Genomic DNA, 23726 nt, shown 5'->3' on the forward strand with positions numbered 1-23726 from the left:
TCCTGGACTAGTTATCACCCTCATAAATACATCTCTGGAGTAACTCTACAAGGCTATTGGAGAGGCAATCAATAGGACTTTGTATTACTCCATGATCGCAGACCCAGGTTCTCATTTCCCTGATTACTCCTGGAGAGGGAGCCCCACCCCTGGTGCCAGCTGCGGGCTGCATTCACCATCCTGGCAGGTGAGGAAAGTGGAATTACCTTAGTCTGCAGAAGGAGAAGAGCTGAAGTGATACAGCTAAGATCACTCAACTCACTCCACGCCAGTAGTTTTTCCGGGTCTAAGTAAAGGAAAAGGAGGGAAGCAAAAAAAAAAAAAAAACATGCTGGGTTCTGGCCCTGTCTGACAGATTGTCTTCAGGGTCGAAGACCCAGAGACATCCTTTTATTTTGGGGGGTCTACTTCCCTGGCAGATGAGAAGTACTTGTCTTCACATTGCACACAGTTATGCTGTTCCTTCTCTAAGAGCCAAGGCTCCTTCTTACCTGAATCAGGCACGTGGTCCATTTTATCATTCCCAGCCCTCCCCATTACCTAGAGCACCAGTCCACTTACCTAGGGCTCTCCTCCACTTCAACAGCATCTTTTTACCTGAAACCACAAAGCTTCTACTCCTTGCATCTATTACCACACTTTCCTCTCTTACCTGGGACCATGAGCCCCAAACAAAACAGCATATTTTCCCTCTACCTGGCCTCTCCTCCCATCACCTCACCTGGTCCACCCACCACACCTTGCATTTCCCTGTACTACGAACCTTCCACCAGGCCAAATCCACCTCTGCCCTGCCCTCCACGAGACAATGTTGAGGCCTGCCTCCCTTCTCTCGTATTCTATCACTTGATTCTTCTAACTAGGAAAACAAAGCAAAAAACAAGGTCAATAGTAGAGCATGTCAGCATCAAAGCCTTCAGAGACCACTGCCACAGTATGGGCACATCTCTTAGGCCCACAGCGCGCTGTGACACACAGTGGGGTGACCAATGGGACTCCCCTGTGTCCTAGGAGCCTCCTGTAGCACAGTAACCAAGTGGGCCAGGCCAATGCTGGTCAAGGCCCACCCTTTATCTACCCAAGAGGAGTAAAAGAGGAACAAGGGGTCAGCAGTTGAGGAAAGTGGGAGGAAACCGTGGACATGACAGCAAGCATCATTTGGGGCTCCTCTAAAGAGATCTGTTCCTCACCTTCCCCTCTCTCTGAGCAGGAAGGGGCTCCTTATCTGATCACTCCTCCTGCCCTCAGAAAGGCTCAGGAACAGGGGGCTTCTTTGGCACTTCAGAATGATCACAAGTAATTTGCCTTTTTATTCATATAGAACAAAATTTACAAAGCCATTCATACAGTTTTTGGGGTTTTTTTTACTGACTTCGAAAATTGGGAATATTCAAAATACACTTTTACCCCACTCCATTCTGTCATTATTTACAGGTATGTACAAGAAAAATGTAAGTCTGTCTCTGTGTGTGTGTGTGTGTGTGTGTGTGTGTGTGTGTGTGTGTGTGTGTGGTTTGTGTTGATTCCTTGTATTAAAAAGCTCTGCTGGTCGGGTGGGTGGATGGTCGGGCGGGAGGGCAGGCGGCGTGGTCAGATGGAGGTGCCGTGGGAGGTGTCCAAGGCCTCTGGAAGGACGCCTCCAGGCACGGGCTGGAAGGACATGGGGATGGGGGTCTTCACTGGGCTCTGGCGGAACAGCCCCCCATTGGGCGACCTGTGTTTGCACTGCATGGAGGGCATGGTGGCCGAGCTGCTCAGTGGCAGTGGCAGGTTGCTGCTGGGCCCTGATGAGAGTGTCCGGCTGGTGCCATGGCTGCTCTGCTCAGGCAAGAAGGTGCTGACTGAGAGCTGGGTGTTCTGGTATTCCCGCGTTGGCTCCAAGGCCTGGCTGGGAGCCAGACCCCCCATCTCCAAGGCCGAGAGCTCAATGGATGCTGGGGAAATCTGCTTGTGGGCAATGTCTTCATCCATTAGACTGTTCATACGCCGATGGACCTGCTCCAGATTCACTTCTTTGTCCTGGAGGGAAAGCACAAGAAGGTCAGGCTGAGCCCTATCATGAGCCCAGGCTGGCTGTCTACAACTCTCGAGGCCTGAAGACCCCAGATCTATTTGGCTGGGTGGACAGTGGGGGAGCATTCTTCCATTTCTCCCACCTTCCTTCAGATATATCCAGCCCTCAGCTTTATGGGACCAGCAGCCTAGGACACTGCCCCCAGGGAACAAGGATTCCACAAGCCAGCTTTGGCAGTATGTGCCTCCCCTTCATACTCTGCTCAGAATCATTGCCTTCATACCCAATGATCTTGGGAGAAAATGCTTTGAAGAACTGGCAGACAGAGAAAGAGGAAGTTTACCTTGGGAGCAAAAGGGAATGGTCCTAGAGCCCCTAAAGTGCCCCATGTATTTGCTACTTAGAGTTTATAATGCTCAAAAGACTTGGTGTACTCACTCCCACCCTACACAAAGGAAGCTTAGATTCAGAAATATAAATGAGTCCTCAGAGACACACCCCAGTGAGAGACAGAGGTAGTGCCTGGAGCTGGAGGGAAGGCCCTGTCTCACCCTGAGGCTTGTTTTCTTCCTGAACAAAATCTCCATGGATATAAGGGAGGGGGAATTTCCTTGTCTGGAAAGCTCAGGGGTCCTGGTTCCAGGATGGGGATGGGAGTGAGGGGTGGGAATGGGGGTGTATGGTGGGGATGGTGAAGAAAGGGACTTCCCAGGGGTCAGCTGACTCTGCTGGTATCATAAGGCCTTGGCTGTTAAGATGGGCATGGCTGTAACTCCTGAGCCTCTCCACATGATGAATGACATCAAGAAAATCATTTTATTTGCTTAAAAAAGAAAATAGAACAAATGTCACTCCTTTCAAATAACTTGATTTGTTGACAATGTCAGAATAAATCAAGGACATCAACTGCTTTAAAGCTCCTTAAAAACAAAAACAATAGAATCTGCTTCCTTGGTCTCCCATGGTAAAGTGGGGCACAAGACCAGATGCCCAGTGGAGGAACCACGACAGCCTCTCAATGAGGTGTTAGAATTTGCAGATCTATTTTCAGGCATTGTGAGTGCTGATGTGCCAGGCAAGGTCAAGGTCATGCCTCCTGACTATACTTCCCTGATGTCAAACTCCAAGAGAAATACCATGTCAAAGCCCAACTCTGAGACAAAACACCACAGGCTGTCTAATGTTGATATCCATATGGTGGAAAGAAGAACCTGTCCTCTGCCCATCTTGTAGGGTTGTTAGAAAAACCAAAAAATGTGAAAGCCCTTAATGTGCTTTCAAAAGAAAACAAAAGAAGAAACCACACAGATCAAAGGACAATTCCAGTGGCTGTTTGAGCTCTTATAGTGCTGGAAGGAGAGTGTTTACCCCAGGAAGTAGAAACCCTAAATAACTAGTTTGAACTCCCCCTCACTTGAGCACACAACCATGTGGTTGACCCCCATGAAGACTCAACCCAGCCTTTCTCAGGCAAAGAAGCTGCTTCTGCAGTTCACTCCTTGCTCCCAGCACCCACTTGGGTAGAGAAAACAGAGCCATTGCTCCCTTCACACCTTTGTCAAGCGTATGACTACTGCACAGAGCTTGGCTTCCAGTGTGACACTTGCTGTTTTTTCCCAGAACCTCTCCCAGGACAAAAAAATTGATAACATATAGGCCAGGAGAAAACCTGAGAAAAAGAAAGCCAACTAGTTTGAGGGTGGAAGAGACTATGGGGTATGGCTTGGTGTCATAGATGGAAATGATATCAGATATCTGTGGACAGAGCCAAGATTCCAGTGATCTGAAGCTCCACAGAGTGGAACTCTGCTGGTTGACTTTGAGAGACCATCTCTGAGTTGGGATCACCTTTGGGTGGCAAGTATCATGTGTAAAATTGGGGAAAGTGGCTGGGGACCACAAAAAACTTACATTGTCCAACTAAGTATGATGCATGCAATGTCTTTCACTGACTCCTTCAACAGTTTGTAAAATATATAACAAAGCAAATTGAATTTCTTTCCTTAATTGCCTTACAGCATGATTGATCCTTTTCTCTATGCAACATTTCCTCCATTTTATTTATGCTTGCTTTTAGTTTCGCATGTGAAACTATTTCTAATAGTATTTTTTTTAAATGTTATGGTGAGTACTGGCTGTTTCAGGGCTACTCAGCATCAGTTCACCCTATCTAAGAAAACTGGTTTATTTGCTTTGGGGGAATTATTTCTTCCCTTCTGGATAGGAGTTTAAGTGCCCTGACAACCTGTAGCCAATGGGCAGGACCATGACTCAAGCAAAGACTGACTCTGAATCCTGAACAAAGAGATAAAGAGACAGAAAGTGGTTGATGTTATATATATTACAGCAGTAGTTCTTCAATAAGCTTTCTGCTCTATGACCATCATATTGCATCTTGCCCCCCAGCCCTCTGGACAAGTCTTGGCTCCTGCTTATCACCCAGCCAACCTCTTCTGCCTTCTCATGGCTGCTGTGAGCTCCCAATAAACTTATGATATGGCTCCTTTGTCTGCATTAGGCAAAGTCAGTGCCATGGCTGTATTGGAAAATATTTGTATCTATAGACTGTTTTCATTTCAAAATGTGTGAAAGTCACAAGACTGGAACCAGAGATCCTGGAAGCTGAAGAAACTAAGAGATAATTTCAGACATTCTTGGGGTTTAATAATATAAGATTCCCTTCTCTTTTCAGCCAGCAAAGCTTGGAGAAGGCTGGAAAAGCAGAGTACCCGTCTGGCAGAGCCTTTAGATTCCATCAAAGGAAAGCTGATGACCAAGTAAGTGGTCCTTGGATCATTGAGAAAACTAGTTAGTTGCATAATCTTGCCTCTCCCCCTTTCTACTTTTCTTTCAGGGCTTCAAGGATCCCATTGGATATAGAATGAAGTCAAGTTTAAGAGCAGATTAACTTAAAGGGGGAGACAAGTGCCTTAGTCCCAAATGTGTTTGCTTTGGATCTTGGCATTTAGAACAAAGGACTTCGCTCTTTTTATCAGTCAAATGAGCACTGGGCCAGGACAGGTGTTCAGGACATGCTGTTCTCTGTTTCTAGACCCCAGCTGTTTTGGGAGAATTTCCTGCCAAAGAAGGCCACAGGGAGGCAGAGTTGAGAGTTGAGGAAAAGTGAAAAGGGCCCTTCTACCTAATGCCAGGGAGCTTTGGGGCAAGACCCGCCAACCAAACCCTCTGAAAAATGTGAGCAAAGTAGGTCTTCAAAATGAAATCCTTTACCAGTGAAGGACAAGGAATAAGAGGTTTGGTGGGGAGGAGGGGAGGAGTGGTATGAAGTGGTAGGGAGCCAACACCAATAATCATAGCTGTGAGGAGCAGATCAGGTAACATCAAAGCTTCTAGAATAAAGACCAACCCAGGCTGTTGTTGTGAAGATGATCAAATTACCCTAGAGTTAGTATTTTTGGAAGAAAGAGCTTGAATAAATAGCTTCATCAATCCACAGTTATTTTTTTCTTGCCTTAAATTAAGGACAAATAAAGCAGTTCCAAGAAGAACTGCAAAGCATGCAGTGGGTATTAACCTTGACTTGAGGTTATTTATTAGCCTGTATTGTCCATGCCAGGATAAAAAGAAAATGTCCACACCACTTGAAGAAACTCAAGGGTTACCTTCTCACCTCAAATGGCAGTCAAGAATTCATCCTCTTTGCACCAATGGGACCTCATCCTATCCAAATTCTATTCCTGGCAGTAGCCCCAAAACAAAGCAAACCCTGGAGGAAGAGGGTGCCATCACAAGATTCCTGCATTTGTTGTTTAACTGGACAAGAAAATAAATGGAACTTCAGCAAACACCTCTGAATTCTCTCTGGAAAACCAATGTGGCCTGTTTCTGAGTCTCCCAGTATGCCCTCCATGTTGCCTGCTCCTGCCATTGTCCAGGGATAGAGCTGCAGTGCAGAGAACTGGAGGAAACCACCTTGTTTGGAAACCCTAGGAGCACTGTCTTCTTGGATCACCTGGGGCCACAGATTTAGCATGCACTGTTATTTTTGGTGGCCCCCAGGCCAAGGTAAGAGGCTGAAATAATCTACCTACTCAAGGAAAGAGTGATCTGAATAATCATCTATATTTTAGACAAAATGGGGCATTCTATTATGTTATGCAAAATCAAATAATGAGCTTTTTAATGTGAACTACATCAGTTTATACCCTCATTATCCCAAGGTTTCAGCGTTCAACCAAGTAATGACAGCTATGGAAACTTGGAAACTTGCTGCTCCCTTCATTAATTTATTGTAGGTAACTAACCTAGTGAAATATCCCTGACTATTACATAAAATTTACTGATGGCATTAATCCATGAATCCAGCTGAATTCCAGCTCTGTGTTTCTTACCTCATATTAAACATGATGACAGATGTACCAACAGAGGTTACTGGGGACCCTTTCCCAGTCATTGTCTTGCAGAGAGATAAAGTTCTGTAATTAAGCTGCTGTTCACCAATGTGGAAATAACACAGTGTATTGGAAAACAGTAATTAAGTAAACTATCATCTATGTAACAGCCAGGCACACGGGGGACTCATTAGAAATGACTTTGTTTGGCATCCAATGGCTTCTACTTTAAGTCGGGCAGGAACAAAATGTATTGAGGGACTTCCCATCTGGGATGCTTATAGGAGGTGTCCTTGAGACCAACCAAGTGGTAACTGAGACCCAACATCTGGGTGAAACACCATCAACATGATCTTAAGTGTTGCTCCAAAGACTTTCCTGACCCCAAAGAGCTGGGCTGGGAGTCTGAGACTAATGATTGTATAAGTGCAAAGAAGCTGAATGTAACTTCAGTGAAGTAGTCTCAGGGAATGCTGGGCAGTTTTTCAGGGCATGATGAGAAAAAGTTCTAATGGGCTCAACTGAAGATTTTGTAGGGGAGGGCAATGAGAGGAAGGAGCTAATGATTGCAGCAGGAATACATGGAGTGAACAAAGGCCAGGGATAAACAGCCTTGCTCAAGGTCACAGAATTCCACAGTAAGTGAAGTGTCAGGATCAGAGCCAACATCTGCCCAGCTCCCAAATGGTTGCTGCATGTTCCCAATTTCCCCTTGGCAGGATTTTCACCCTTGCCAGGACATCAAAGCACATGTGGAGCGTCTAGAAATTACAGTTGTCCAGATCTACCTAATACAGCCCTTTGGAAAATGGATCTCAAGCATCTGTACTTTGAAAAAGCCCCAGGATTAATGACCCCTGATGTGCAGCAAGAATTGAAAGCCATTGATCCAGCTGCAATGATTTACACAACAATTTAACATTAATAACGTTTTCTTTATAGACACCCAGACTGGTTCATTCCTTCGATAAATACTTTTGAGCTTCTACTACCAGATGAGCTAACGTTCTTGGTAAAGCATCCATCTTGGTCCCTGGCACATAGAAGTTGCTCAATACTTCAGTTATATTCATCATCCATTAACAAGAGATCATACTCTTTCAGAGACTGGGCAAAGTGATGTGGGTGTAGAAGTGGGAAGAGCCAGCAAACCTGAAGCCAAGATAGGCAAGTACAGCATCGGTGGCAATTTGGAGTCACCTCTGGCATGAATGCAGCCCATGGAGGTAGGCAGAGGAGGTTTTACGAAGGGGAGCCATATCTGAGCTGCTTGTGACATATATATGGTGTATGACAAGTGTTCATGCCTTCTTCCTGGAAGGCCCTGGGGTAAGGGCTGAAACACACACCTCCTTCCTTCCCTCTTGTGCCAAGTGGTATGATTTCAACAGCGCAGGCATTGAGCCGGACTTAGTTTTCAGAAGAGAGAAAGTGGGGTTCAGTTTCTCTCTGGCTTTAGGAAGAATGCTCGGTTACACTCTTCATTCTCCAAACCCTCTGAAAAATTCTAAGAGGAAACTTCTGCTCCTGTACACAGCTGATGAAAGGCCCAATGACAGACACTTCACTCATACCCCAGTTCTGCCCAAACCACTTCTGAGTCCCATTTCCCCTGGGGTGAGGAGACCTCCCTCAAATATTTTTTGAAGAGACTCGAAGAGAGTTAAGTAACGTATCATTTTCTTGGCACAGGGAAGGTGCACTAAAGATGTGACCTGTCATCCCTACATCCTTTCCTGCCCATCACAAGGTCCTTTAAGGAAGTGGCCCCTTTGCCACCATTCACCAAGCACATCCAATGGGACAGGTGCTGCATAGGGCACTTTGTATACCTTCCCTCTTTGAACCCCAGGGCCACACTGTCAGTTTGGCATAAACAAAGAGAGAAAAGGTACCAGAGAGACAAATATCCACATGGAGTTTAAAAAGCATCAGAGGCTTGGAGGCAGGGAAGGGCGCAGAGTCAAAGGATCCCAGGATCAAATCTCCCACAAAGAGCAAGTGGGCATGCAGACCTAGGCCAGCCCACTGGCCACATGGAGGGGCCCATCTACTCCTCTGCCACTGCTGTCTGGCCCCCCTGGCCTCTGTCAGCTCCTGTCTGCAGAGGATGCAGGGGCCATAGAGGGCAGGCAAGGCAGGAAGCAACAAGAACTCCAAGCTTCCAGCCAGTGATGGATGATTCATCCCTCAGTCCTCATGTCACCTCCCATTTGTGCAGTTCTCATCTTTATTTCATGAATATTTTATTCTGAGAGCAATGATTCCACTTCCCCCATAAATCTAGCGGGTGGCTCTTAACTGCATCTGCAGAGCTTGGTGTGCTCACCTGCATTGGGTAACTATATAATCATCTGATTCCTTAGAAAAAATATGAGCTCAAATCCACATGAGTATTAAGGGGTTGAATGCACATTACTACTCTTCCTCAAGCAGGTGTCTAAACTCTGAAGACGTCTGTATGGGCCATTAAATATGACTGGGACTCCACCCAAAGACAGGTTTCTGGCTCTTAATAAATATGGCCAATGCCCCACGATAAAGCTTTCTAAGATGAACCAGACACTCTTACCCAACTGCAAATTCTGCTCCATAAAACAGCCAACCAGTAACACAAAGTTCTGGATTAAATAACCCTCATTCTTGTTTGAAGGTTTTAAAGGTATGCTTCTACAATCCTGTTGTTTCTACTGCTTTCTTGGTTCCTTTTCCCCTTATAAGAGTCAAACTCCCTAGCATCTAAGTCCTTCAGAGCAAGTCCCTGCTTCCACTCCAGCACCATCCATACCCACCTCCTTGCTGATGTCAATGCTCCAGCCCCCAGAGCTCTGGAGGTGTGATGACTTTGTTTATCCCCATGCTGTTCACCCTGCCTGAAAGGCAACTTCATCTCATCCTAGTTCTAGGATTTGTACAAATCCTTCAACACTCAGCTCTAATAACCCCAACCCCCAAGAACTCTTTACTAACTGGCACCCTACCCTTGATGGCCTCATCATGCCCAGGCTGGCTGGGTGCCCCTCTGTCTCACCTGCCCATGGAGAAGGGAGCCTCTGAGGACAGGATCTGTGTTCCTAAGGTCATATATATTAAAGGAGAAGAAAGAGGGAGGGAGAAACGTCATTTGACAATCAGAAACCCATAAAAGCGGGAAAAAGAGATAGCATTTCCCTCCTTCTTTTCCATGCAACACTCAAAAGGGCTGGAGGAAAGGCAGCTACTGTGTTTTTACAACCTGACTCTTCATCAGTTCTCCTTCCTATTTGGAAGCAGGTTAGCAGTGGCCTGGACAGAAAGTTGCATATTTTGTAAGAAGGACTGATGTATGTCATCCTTACCTCTCGTGCCTGAGATCCTGGGCATATGCAGAGACCAGAATGGAAGACTGGGTGCTTTCCAGGCAAGAGGAAGCTGCTCCTCTGTCCCCTTCTTTTTTCACTTCTGCCTTCAACGTCTCTCCCCAAACTCACTCTCAATCTCTCTCTCTCTCTCTCTCTCTCTCACACACACACACACAGTTTCATACACACTCAGACACACATTCATAGTCGCACACTCACATTCACATGCACTCTCACACACTCACAGATTTACTCACACACACAGACACTCTCACACACATGCTTGCAGACACACAAACACACCACAACCTGACAGTTCATTCTGGGCTGTCCAGGCTGGGCCTGTCTCTAAACACTAAGCTGGGGGACATGGCTGAGAGCAGACAAATACTTCCAATAGAGGAAGGATGGCATCTCCCTGAACCTGGCTCACAAAGAACATTCTTGAGGGCTGAGCCTGAGTCTGTTTCCCCTGGGTCCCTACTCCAACACACCACTCCACGACAGTGAGAGTGTCGCCCACCTAGAGAATCTCTCCTGCTCCCCTGACCCTAGGGGAATTCACACAAAGGTAAATGGGCTGGTGGTTTAGGTTTAAAAAAAAAACATAGATAGTGGGTACAATGTGAGCTGGTCCTCCCTGGTCCTACTGGGAGTGGTTTCAAGAGCACACCATCCAGCTGCCCACTGATACTTCTGTGCGTATAGACAGACCTGGGTGGGGAGAAACAGGTGGTGAGGGTCTGTCCTCACCCCCAGCCCGACCAGGGCTCCATTAAAAACTGAGGTACGGTATGTAGCCATCCAGTCTCTCCAGGTGGCAGAGATGGTGGCCGTGCCTCTGCTGCCTCTTTGGATTTGGCGCTGTTACTTTACTGCTTCTTGTTTGAAATTTACATCTGCTTGTCTCCACATAAACTATAAGTGGAACTGTGATTCTAGAAGTAGCAAAGGTGTATATAACCTGTAGTGACAGCCCTGTGATGGAGTGGCTGGGGTTGGGCTACAATGCCCGTGCGCAGGTTTCTGATGATGGAGCATCATTACAAAACATACTCCTCACCACCCTCCCTTAGAGGAGTTGTCTCCAGGGGACCTTACTGAAGGCTTCATATTTTTTATAAAATGAGCTTGAAGAAGAACGAAAATCCAATGAGAAGGAAGTGTGAAGGACAGAGTTAGCTTGTAGTTGATACAAACGGGAAAGAAAGGAAAGTGTGCCTAGAACCTGAACTCTGGACAGAGTCACAATGCTCCCTGTGCTGGGTGTGCCTAGTAGAAAGAGTGCAAGGCTAGGTCCTCCGAGGAGGAACCAGAGAGTAAGGAAGGGATAATGGGAGAGGCAGGGGCTGGTCCCCCCTCACATGCTGGGGGAACAGGCCCTGTGGCCCTTGGTGAGAAGCCAAAGAGAACCAGGAAGGAATGTGGTTTCTTCTCTTACCCTACAGTGGGTTCCTTTAGGTGGGGGAGGAGGCACATGGGTGGGATAGGGTGGGGAAGGGCTCTCTGGTGCTGTTCATGCTGTATCCACTCAAAAGATAAAACCAGGGCTTGAGTGGCCATGGCTGGTGCCTTGATACTTTGTTCAAGCATGAAAACATCCCTAACATTTGTTCTCTAGCTTTAAAATCAAAATAAAATGATGATATCATCCCCCAATATAAAACACTGCTGTGTCCAGACAAGTGACTCAGGTAAATACTAACAGGAAGAAAACCACCCAACAAGTAGCCCAGTAGCACTGCCCAGCCTCTAGACTGCAAGAAGGAGAAGCAGGACCCAGGGCACAGACCTCTTTGGGGGTCTCCTGGTGGCACCGGTTGCTGTTCCACCACAACTCCAGGGCAGCCACCAGGCAGGCGAGGAGGAGGCCAACAGCCAGGATGCAGAAGACACCGGCAAAGCTGTGCAGCTTGAGGGACTTGCCGTCAGCCTGGGCACTGGCATGGCTGGTGAGGTCACAGCGGCCTGTGTGAGGCCACCACTTCTGCTTAAGCACATCCAGATCCCCGGTGTCTTGCAGCTCCAGGATTCTGCAAGACACAATCCACATGAGCTATGGGGGCCTCAGCCCCTTCCCCCGCCCCGACACTGGCCCCACTGCAGACAATGATGAACCATCATCGCAGCTCTCTGCCTAAACTTCCCCCAACCTAATCCGTTTTCCACTCTGCAGACAGAATGCTCTTTCCAAAATCACATCAGGTTTTGTCACTCTTCTCCCCATAAGCCTCGATGCCCTCTCCCACCCTGTCCCCCTGGCCAGGGATAAAGTCCAATAGCAAAACACGTGGGATCCTGAGGCACTCTCTGAGGATGAAATCAGGAAATACAGAAATGGGTGGGACACATACTTAGTCTGTGGACTTAGGATGTTCATGCTTACAAAATGCTTTCTCTCAAGCTTCAATAACTGTATCCTAAGTCACTCCCACTAGGATTCACCAAATCACTCATTCATTTTTTTCGATATAAGGAGTATCTTTATTGTACCAAGTATGATGTTCAACACCGCTGAGCTTATGGTCTAGAGACACATATACAAACATGAAAACAATCAGAGTATCAATGTGCAGACAGAGCTGTGACCATACGATGAAATGAAGGTGGAGTGCTAGGAAATAGTGCCCTGGGATGATGGCTTAAGCTGGAGGCTTAGGGGAAACCTCATCAAGGAGGTGACAGGAAAGTGTTAAGAAGTATTCCAAGTGCTTAACAAATTGTATTCGATCCTCATGTCAACCCTTTGAGATGGTTACTTCCACTTTCCCATTTTTACAGAGAAGGAAATTGAAGCACCGAGAGGTGAAATATTTTGCCACAGTCCCTTTATGGTTGGTGGCAGGGTTAGCATTCAGCAAGGAGACTAGAACTACATTTGAGATGAGGTAAATGTTCTACATGTCTGAGAAGCTAAAACGTGGCCAGTGAGACCGATGAGGGGTGCGGTGCATGAAGAGGAGGAGGTTGGAGATGAAGACAGGAAAGTAGGCGGAACCAAGAACACAGGCTCTGAAAGAGTGGGAGTTTGGATTTTATCCTGCTTGCAAATGTGCGGCAACCCCCACTGTTCCCATATTCCCCACGTAGGTGCCTGGGTGGCAGTTTTCCTTTGTTGTGCTATTTTAAGGCCTCTCCCTATAATTCAGGGGTCTGAACAGTGAGTTAATGGTAGCTGGTAGCCCCCAGGCTCCTCACACCTAAGCTTTTCCATTTGGGGAGGAGGGTCTTTAAGCTCAGTCTATGGCAATACATTCAGCTGACAACACTCTGGACCTCTGGCCCCTCTGGGTGTATACAGTTGGAAAGTGGTGGTTCTTTAAAACCAAGAGAAACTCATTTTCAATTGCCCAGCTGAGCAGTGCCTTGGATCTGCATTTCAGGTCAACTGTGACACAGGCTGAGGCTGAGCTCAGTGTCCATGCATGGGCTGTCACTAGTGGACAGGGAGGGTAAAAACCTGAGAGGGTTCCTTGACCTGTCAGCATCATGGGTGAAACAGCATGGCCTCTTGCTGCCTGGGAATACCCTGACTCAGTACACAGAGTAGGCTTTGGAAGCACCAGATATCAGCTGGCTGTCCTCAGATAAGTGACTTGCCCTGTTAATCTCAGCTTCCTCATCTTTGCAACAAAGACCCTGGATTCCCAATAATTGAGTAGATCCTTTGGGACAGAGGCTATGTGTTACTCTCCATGATTCCCCCCAACAAAGCACAGTGGCCAGCACAAACTTGGGCCATCTATTGGATATTTCTTGCATCAATAAATATATGGATTTATTAACTGAATATTAGAAACAAATCTAAACTAAAATGGCCATGGTGAGATAATGAGAAAATGTCCATTAAGTGTCCAGGATACAGATCAGCACAAAAGATTTAGGATGTGGCTGTGCATGTAGAAGCTTGGTCCTTGAGATAAACACATGATTTACATGGCTGTATTTGTGTGGCATGGGATGATCAGTATGCAACTGAGGCCAGAGATCTCTCACATGGCACTTCCCATGATTAACTGGGTAGCTATAGTATCCTGCTACCTCAGTGGCTGAGGACATGTTAGGGAAGCTGCATGTCTGTATGCCCACTGGTTCATGCCGACCGGCCATTCATTCTGTCTGGTAGATATGAGTAGTCTGGGCCTCTGGGATGTTACAGAAACTTCAGGTTGGATATGCAGGACCTCCGGGCCTCAGAGGAGACTTGTGGCTGAAGTCCTGGTTCATCGTGGGGAGTCAGCCAAGTTGCATGTTCATTGACGCAGATTCTGCTCTGATGGACACCAGCTCGTACCCAGACTCTGACATCATACTAGCCATATTACCAAACCTCTCCACTTGAGCTCTCTCATCACTAAAATCTGAGATCACAGTAAATGCACCTACCTCAGAGAATTATTGTGACAAAATGAAAAGAGGGAACACATGCCAACTGTTCAGTTGAAGATCACAAAAGCTGGTTAACGGCTGCTGTCTAGTAGCCATATTGACCAGCAGTCTTATTGGCCCAGTACTGACATGAGCTGCCTTTTACTGACAACATAGTGGGAACTGATGAATTCACATGGTTTTACTCCTCATAAGAGCTCGCAAATTAATTCTTACTATGTCTGTTTTACCTATTAAAGACCTGAGGTTCAGAATATAGATGATTTGCCCACAGTTGCAGTTAGTAAGTGGCAAAACTCCTCTTCAGAGCCAGGCCATGCTGACCTGAGGGGCCATGATCTTTTCAGAATACCAGGTGATAGTGCAGCCAGCCTGCTCTCTGAGAGTCAGGTTCTGGCATAAGGGATGGTGAGACTGGCCAGAGCACACTGCGGGGCCAGATTCCACTCTCCTGCTCATTCACTGCAGTGTCAAGCAGGCTGCTTTATTTGGCTGATGTGTCTCGTCTTTTGGCTCCTTACAATTGTATGCATTTTTTTATACCCAATATTATTCCAGGACAAAAGTAAGACAATTTATAGGAAAACATCAAATAAAATAAAAACAAAAAAAAATTTAAATATGTAAGCAACAGAAGAAAGATAAAACAAGTCACAGGCACAAAATGACTCCTAGAACGAGGCTAAACTAATGCACAGCATAATAATCTATACTGCTTATGAGGGAGCCAGAGCTAATAGCCACTTCCTGAAGCCAGTTTTTCTACTTTCCAGACAGATATAATTGCAGGTGCTTTCCTTCAATCAATATTTGTGGAGCCTGCTACACAATAGGTGCTCTATAAATGGGTATTAAGTTGCTAAACATTTATTGAATGCCCACTCTGCATGCCATGGTCCATAAATGGGCTATAGCTCTTAAACCCCACCATACACATAAGTTGTAGCCTATAGGCCCTGTCCTTTGCCAAAGCAGGGAACCTCAGACAAATTCAAAGAAATAGCTTAGTTCCCAGGACTAAGGGAGAGAGGGTTACAGTAGTTCTAGACAAGGCTGGGATCTTTTATTTACACAAGACCCTTTTTTCTGTTCATGACATGGAGCATTGATTTCTGGACCTGACACCTTGCTCCTCTCAGGTATGCCACAGCTGGGGACAATTCACAGTTCTGCATGCACCAAACAACAGAGCATCTTAAAGAGGCACTGGAAGCAGTCAGTTGACAACCTGAGGTCTGAGCATCCCCCCAAGTAGACAGCCATGTGCACAGGCCAGAGTAGACATTGCTTCCAGCCCACAAGGGGCTTCAATATATAGAGAGATGACATAGTTGAGGAAGCCAGCACAGCACACTGGGGACATTTACCTGTAGTCAGAGCACATGGTCTTCTGATTCAAGCAAAGAGTAAAAAATCACCTCTTGCCAGAATAACAAGGAAACTGAACTACCCATTTTTGTTTATGATGACACCTGGGGCTTGGGAAGCAGCCCACAGTGTCTGTTCGGAGACATTTTTAATAGAGCCCAGGGTCAGCAAGTGAAGAAAAGATCACAGGCCTGTTCCAGGGCAAGTCTGCTTCTTTGGGACCCCACATTCCCACACTGGCCCTGATCCATTGCCCTCTGGAGCCACACAAAGGACATCAAAAGTTTTATACATCCAGCAAATCTTAAATACTGAGGGTGAGTAACCACTCACTCATCTCTTCCAGGTTGAGTATTCCCAGGTCCCCCTCTAACCTTGTTTGAAACCCCCATTTCCCTGACTCCATTGAACAATCCAGCCAAAGTCCAGCTCTCTCTTTTATCTATGTGTCTCTCCTTTTTCTGTGCATCAGCATTCACTTTAGCAGGCCTTCAGGAGATCTCTGAGCAGAGTGAGTGCACAGGGACTCCATGCTTCCCTCCCTAGGGACCCTTGTGCTTCTGTGAGCTCTCTCCTAAGACACATTAGTTATCTGGTGCTACTGTTGCTGCTGCATTGCTCCATAAGCTCCCTGACCATGTGCTCCAGAAAGGTGACCACGGGTTGCTGGTCTTTGGACTGCACCAAGCTTTCTGTCTCAGAGCACAGGCTGAAGTAAACGTCAAGAACACTAGTGTGTTACACATGTTGAGAGAGAAGCCATTCTCTCATCAATTGCCTTTAATCTGAACAATTGATAAATCACTACTCCTTTTCCTGTCATCTCTCTCTCTGTTCCAGGGAGCAAATGGAGATACAGAATGTACACTTAATTAAAATCCAGAGAAAACACAAAAGCCTCATTTAACTTAATTAGTTCTACCCCTTTTCCCAGTTTTGCAAATGAGCCTCTGAATGGATGAGTCAGAGGCTCTCCTCCTCTGCCTTCCCCAAATGGGGCTTAGGCTCAAGTGTTCATGATAAGAAGATCCCAGTCAAAATCCAGAAAGTAGGAGATGGAGGGTGGTAGGTAGGACAGCAACATGGGCATAGCACTGGGGATCAACAGACCTGCATTCTCCTTCCAACTCTGATGGCAGCTGACTGAGTGACCCTAGGTTAAATTGATAACCTCTAATGATGCCTGCCCCTCCAAATGAGTGATCCTCAGTGCTGGAATATGTGCACTGACCAGGCAACTGGGATTTATCCCTGAGCCTGTCCACCTTATGGGCCTTTTCATTCGGATACTTCTGCCACATTCTGGGTGTTGGCGGACCAACGCAGAGCCTGTCCTATGGATACTCCTCTAGGCTCTATAGTTCTGCTTACTTCACCCACCAGGATGTCACCTTACAGACATGTATGAGTGGTGGGCTTAAGGCTTAGATGTCCCTGGGAGTAAATAAGAGCTCCTGTTATCAGGCTGTTTCAAGGCAAAAGGCCATTGAGTTTACCCATGCTTTTCACTTCCACCCTCTCTGGTAAGGCTAGCTCACCTGGTCAAGGACCAAGGTAAGCAACTGTGGCAGAAAACAGGGGTAGCTGATGACAGAATATTTTACTCAAGGGGGTTGACCAGGGATCCAGAAAAACCCTTTAGAAACTTGATCATGCCCCAGGGAAAATAGAACATCAGGGCCAAGGGATGTATTCACACCAGCAAAAAACACGGGAAGCTAAGTATAAGCCAATGCCAGCTAAACACACTGTATTCATTTCTGGTGGGGGTATCCATGTGCATTGTCTCAGGCTGAATACTCCTACTGATGCAGCCCTTCTCCACTCTTCTCCCAACATGCCTACCATTTTTTAGCAATAATTACCAGGAAGCTTATCTGGGGAGGGCAAGGAAGAGGCATGTGATGAGGGCCAGGTCCCTCTCTGCCCCAGCAGATAGTATCTACCCCCTAGTCTATGTACAGGTAACTATGGAGTCCATCTGTTTCTCAGATCCCCATTTTTTTCAAGTCTCTGCATTGACTCTTCCTACTTTGCATTTATCTTAAGAAGTAGATAATGGTGGAAAGATGGGACTAGTTAAAAGAACATGTATGAATGACCCTTAGAGATGGACAACAGTGTGGTAATTGACTGTAGGAGTGGGGGGTGGGATGGGCAGAGGAAGGCAAAGGGGTAAAATTGGGACAACTATAATAAAATAACAATAAAAAATCTTACAGTAATTACTGGGCCCTTGCCAGATCCAGTTAATTATTCATTAATTTAAAATTACTGGGCCTATCTGGCTAACTCCTACTCATCCTCACACTACAGGTGTCATCTCCTCTGGGAAGCCCTCCCTCTTCTCCTGGGTCTGATCAGATACCCTCTTCCATCCCCAGAATATCCTCTCTATCACACTTGCTGCCCTGTGCTGACATTGCCTTCTCACGTCACATTTCGCAATGAGAAGACCACACACCTTCATGGGAAGGGACCATATACTTCTGCCTCTGTAGCCCAGGACCTGGCACAGAACTAGTCAGGAGTGGGGGGAGGATCAAGTGCTGCCACACAGCTGGTGCTGAGGAAAAGGTGATGAATAAACAAGTTTTTGCTGGCTCGCAGCTCCTAAGAGGAGGTTATCCTCCCACCCCAGGAGAGGGGGCTACCGGAGCTGCACTGATGACTGTGCCTACCTCTGGGAGAAGAGGTCCCTGTAGGGGCTGCCATGCTGCAGGGCAATCCCGTAGCCCTTGCTGCTGACACTGTTGCTGATGACAGTCACAGAGCAGTCGTCGTCAGTCAGGGCTGCGTACTCCACCACGGCCACATCCCACAGAAAGGCATAGTTCCCCTTCTTTGCCTGAAAGATCAAAGTTATCATGCAGTCAGACAGGCCTGGCCTACTGTATTAGTTTCAAGCAGTGAGGCATCTCGATGGTGGGATTTGAGGGACCCTCCTAAATAGCTCTTCCTGTCCACCAGGCAGCACAGCAAACTCTCCTCCAATTTTCTGGTCTACAGATTCCACCACTGGTTGATGCCATTGACTGAGATTAGACAGAAAAGGATGGGATGGTGCCTCTAGTAGGCTCAGCACAGCATATCTCACAGTGGCTTGGATCTATTTCTCAGGGTAGCAGGCTCGCTTAGAAGGCAAAAAGTCTGACCCCAGGAAACTGAGATTTTTCTGACCACAGAGTTAAAGGGAGCATAATATTATCCACTTAATACTTCTACACAAAACCTGACTGGACTCTGCTTAGAGTGAACATGGAAGATAGCCCCAAGTTCAGTGACCCCAAGTGGCTGTGACTAAATATCCAAATCAGGACCTTAGTATGTATGGGGAAGAAACCAATAAGGACACGGTCCTGATATTATGGTGCCAAGCTGGGTTTCTGCCATTTGCCTTTCACTGCCCACACAAGAGCATGCACATACAGACACACCTGCAAAAATGCATATGTATACACACCTGCATGTGCACATTCATGTATACACATGCACACATGTATGTATATATGTGCACAGACACACACACAGGATCACGTGTTTAGTGTCACTGTTTCTGTATCAGTGCAATAGTTGCAGATTATCCCTTCAGGAATTTGCCTGTGGCCACAGCTGAAGTCCCACTCCAGTGCAAATATCCAGAGCAGACGTTCAATTCTATCCTGAGCCATTTTGTCTGGAGTTTGGACCTCCAAAAAAAATGTAAGCTGCTTTGCATAATGGAAGGAGATGCAAACTAGAAATTGTCACTTGGCCAGCTTAAAATAGAGTATAATCTTCTTAATGCAGCAGAGGTTTTGGTTTTATTTCTATAGTGAGCGTACACCTCTTTGCCTCTTCCGTCCCTCCCACCATAGCTTCCACGGATGCTAGAAGACCTCAATCTGGGCTTGGTGTCAAGACTGAAATATCACAGGCAACAAAAGACCATGCTGGCAAGCTATCAGCTTTATGGTTTTGCCAAGGGTGTGTTCTTGTCTTCTTCCTTTATCCAGTTGAGTCTTTATGTCCACTGAGACTTTCCAAAGAGTACCATAGCTGCTTACGTGAAGCTAGTCAAGAGTTGACTTACTTTGGAACCCAAAGTGCCAATTGTCCAGAATGGCTCATTTTTTTTCATCACAAGTTTTCCATCAGAAGGATTTCTGAGCAGAATGTGGCATCCTTGGGACAGGCTGCTCCTGGCCAGTCATGCAATTTTGCCTAGTGACATTTTAAGGAATAACACACATCTGTGCCACTCATTGACTTTCACCTCAGGAAGCAATTGAAGGATTACATCAAATTCTCATTCCTTGGCCATCCTAATTTCTGAAGTCCCTAAAGGACTCTGACCCAGGTTGCAAAATTACACTTTTCTCTCTCCCTCCATGTGGGAAGATAACAGTGTTTGAAACTTTTTTCCTGCTGACAAACAAGCTTTCTCATGAAAAGATATACACTTTCCACCTCCTAAGAGTAACCAAGCCTCTCAGCAAAATGTTGACTTATGACCTAGTATTTGGCTTTAGTCTGACTTTGGAGCATTTTGCATCCATGCTCGCAATTCGACATGACAATCAGACATTGTTATTTGTACGATTTCAAAAGGGCATGTCATGTTGAAGGAAGAATTAAGATCAGGTTTGCTTCTACCTTTCAAGTGATGTTCCATGAAGGGAAAAGAAATAAGCTAGACCCAGATCTAGTGGAAACTGGTTCTGACAAATGCTTGGCATGGCCATTTTGATGGGGCACTTGGATTTCTTCCTCAAGCATTTGTGGCTCCTGTTTGGGCTAAGTGACAGGTGAGCACAGTTTCATGAAGGGAGTTGCTTATACAGTCCTGCTGGCCTAAGCTGAGAAGGCAGAAAGCATATGCATGGATACTGGCAATGTCTCAGCAGCAAATCCCTGCTAACCAGGAATACAGCTGAGAAGAGAGGGGGAAAGTGTTATAGAAGTTCTCTTCCTGAGCTGCTAAATAGCAGCTTGACCCTCAATCTCCTCATTTATAAACAGGGACTAGATTTACTATTATGTATGCTTCAAGAAGGACGTGGCTTACACCCAATCTCCCTGACAATGCCACAAGAGGGAGGCGCCCGAGGAACCGATGTACCACATCTTGTATGTGGGCCAAATCAGAAGCTCCAACTCCAGTGAGGCTCTACTCTTACAAAATACTCTCCATCCTGAACCTCCTTTCCTCACTTCCTCAGCACCCCAGAGCTTCCTCCTCACTCAGCTCCATGTTGAGTAAAATGCAGCACCAACACCTTCCCTGGGCTTCTCAAGTTCATTGGTTTCAAATAAAACTTTCTGGACCTCGCAGAGTCTCCCTGATCTTCCTGATGTGTCACAGACCCTGTATGAGACAGAAGACTTCTTAGATTTGACCATGTTCTCAGGAACAGTTCAGAATCAAGCTCTAAGAAATCCAAACACCCCACCCATCATGACTATATTGCATAGACCCTCTTCTTATCCCATACAGAATGAGCTCTATACTCCTCCCAAATTCTAAGATGTACCTCTTCCTTGAAGGATCAGAAGAACTGGTTTTCCATGTGGTCCCTGATAATTATGTATCTACCTTTTTACTCTGTGCTGCTTATCCACAAGCTTCTATATATGTAGGGGACAGCAAATATATCAAACATCTGCCTCCAGGAGAGCCAAGAATCTCCTCTCGCTCCTCTCCTCACACAAGCTCATCCTCCTCCTTTATTGAGCCTGAGTATTCCCCCCATTTTGTTCTGAGGTCCAGCTCCCTCTTTTGTGGGCTCAGCCTCTGATCTATTATTTAATTCCACTGGGAAGGCATTTAATTTCTTTCCCTCTTCCTCCAATCTCCATCCCCTCAACTCCATGCCATACATCTCTCTCACTATGAGACATTTTCCTTTCCTACTTATATTAACTACTCCTTTTTGTTGAGGATTTTTTCCCAGACTCGGGAAGACAGAGTATTGGCAGGAATCTAGTCTCTTCTCAACTATGTTCCATTTTCTATTCCTCACAGAGGGAGAAGCATGAACACAAACACCTTCCTGCAGGAGCTGGGAGTCCCTTGGCCAAGTGGCACAACAGATCATTAGAGTTGGATATCTTGCCACCTCCTATTCATACCAATGTGTTCTTCCTTGTGTTTCCCAGTCCTGTCTTTCCCCACTTCCCAGGTGGCTATAGAGAGTGAATTGAAGAAGGATGTTAACTGAGAAGAGGTATGACAGATGGTGAGCTGTTTACAAATAGTTTGTTGACATTTATTTTGTAATGCCTAAAAGATCAAAGTGATATCATAGATTTCTGTTCTGTATTAAAACAAACAAAAAAATACTGTATTTCACCTCTCTAATGGGTTAAGTTACCTTTACCTAGCTTACTCATTTACAATATTAAATGTATTCTGAGTTTCCAATCACTGACTTAGCATGCATCAATGCCATGGAATGTGCCTGTTGGAAGGTAAGGCTGGAGACAAGACCGGTGGATTCAGCTTAGCCTCCCCTGAGCCTTTGGCTCTATACAAAGCCCAGGTGCACAAGGCAACACAGAGAGCCCTTTACTGCCAGCTCTGCGGTCCTGGGACTAGAGCCCAAGATTCCTCCAGGAGCTGTGGAAAGCACTTGCAGATCATCTAAAAAAGTGGAGGGTTGAAAGTTAATATCACCTAGAAATATAATTTACCATTTCCACATTTTTAAATTGATAATATCCAGTGTTAGTAAGGTTTTGATAAAGTGGGCTATAGGCATCAAAGAAAGCCATAATCCTTATGAAAGTAATGCAGCAATATATAACATAAACATTTAAAACTACTTATATCCTTTAACCTAGCAAATTGGGGATTTAACTGAGTAAGTAAGCCAAATCCATCTATGTATCTTAAAGATATGACAGATATTTTAAACCTAGATTTGCCTATAAAGTAAACATGGGAACAATTTAAATATTTAATTTAGGGAAGTAATCTAATAAATTATGGTTCACAAATTTGATGAGTTTTTATGCAACAGATAATTATAAAGATTAAGCAGAAATATAGAAATACACACACATACATACACACACATATATATGGTATACAGCCATGTAATATGAAAAAGAGACATTTATTGAAGATATAAGATACAAGAGACACTGTAAATAGAACAATAATGGCCCAGTCCCCTTCAAAGTAGGCACTTTGGGATCTCACACATTTCTCCCAATCACCATCAGCTTTCCTGTCATCTTTTCCTGAATCTCACTGATGACCTGAAATCTCTTCCCTTTCAAAGGTGATTTTAGTTTTAGGAAAGGTCAGAAGTCACAGGGTGCCAAATCTGGGTTATGGGTTGGGGGGGGGTCTCAGTCACCTGAGTGATTTGATGTTTCATCACAAAACTCTGCACATGATGTGATGCATGAGCAGCTGCATTATCATCATGGAGCTGCCAATCACCAGTTGCCCGGAGCTGCAACCTTTTGAATCATCTGAACAGTTTTCACAGAGGAATGGTCAATCTTAATGCAAAGTTTGATGCAGATTTGTTGCTCTATTTGCTCAATCATTTTGAATGTGACAGCCACGCAGTACACATGCTCACTCAATGGCATCTACTGCCCCCACTGACTAGTACAGTGAAGTTGTCATTGTTCACACATATGCGTTCCAGTACACTCTCCTCGGCTGCCAGGTTACATCAATGTTATGCAAACCATTCTTATGTTAACAATGGCTGGGCTTTTTCCAGACAGCTTTTGTTTTTACATACATAAAAATGTGTGTATATAATGAAAGTAGTAGAAAACAGTAGGATGTGTTCACTGCCATTAACATTCTGTATACATGTGAAATATAATATGCCCAAACATAGACAGGATTGTTACAGAACTGAATGGATTAGTGATAAGTCTTAGGACAAATTGATTAAAATGTCTTCTTTACCCTTGTGACACAGTTTATGCTATCACATACTACGTAGGCAACAAATCTGATCTTCATCTCCTTGTGTGCCCTTGGCACCTGGAAGTCCCCTTGCCTATCTACAGAACACAAAAGCTTGGCAGAGTACTTCCATTTCCCTGGACACTGGCTCCCCGACACCACCCAAACACTTGGGAAAGTCTCCTTTACATGCCTGACCTGCATATAAACATTTTGGTAATTTCACTCTCCTCTTTCCCTTAAAAAAAAAAAAAAAAAAGATAGAATACAAGAAAACAAAAGGCACCTGGTTCACACAAAAAAAGAACAGATATGAGGACTTTAGAGAAAGGAGAAAAGAACAGTTT

General features: G+C 45.5%; 1 protein-coding gene across 2 annotated transcripts in view; it reads right to left on the reverse strand.

Annotated features, from left to right (window-relative positions):
* Positions 1-1499: 1499 nt before the first annotated feature.
* The window catches only part of GRID1 (glutamate ionotropic receptor delta type subunit 1), a 714118-nt gene continuing 691891 nt past the window's right edge, over positions 1500-23726 (reverse strand). For both annotated transcript variants that reach the window (XM_054580465.1, XM_054580464.1), the window contains 3 exons: positions 18146-18312; positions 11500-11740; positions 1500-2019 (listed from right to left, as the gene is read on the reverse strand). In XM_054580465.1, the coding sequence (XP_054436440.1) occupies positions 1591-2019; positions 11500-11740; positions 18146-18312 (837 nt within the window). In that variant the 3' untranslated portion in view covers positions 1500-1590. The remainder of the gene's footprint in view (positions 2020-11499; positions 11741-18145; positions 18313-23726) is intronic.

The sequence above is a fragment of the Pteronotus mesoamericanus genome, unplaced genomic scaffold (assembly GCF_021234165.1).
Source record: "Pteronotus mesoamericanus isolate MK-2021 breed Mesoamerican mustached bat unplaced genomic scaffold, CSHL_Meso_final contig_59, whole genome shotgun sequence".
Lineage (NCBI taxonomy): Eukaryota > Metazoa > Chordata > Mammalia > Chiroptera > Mormoopidae > Pteronotus > Pteronotus mesoamericanus.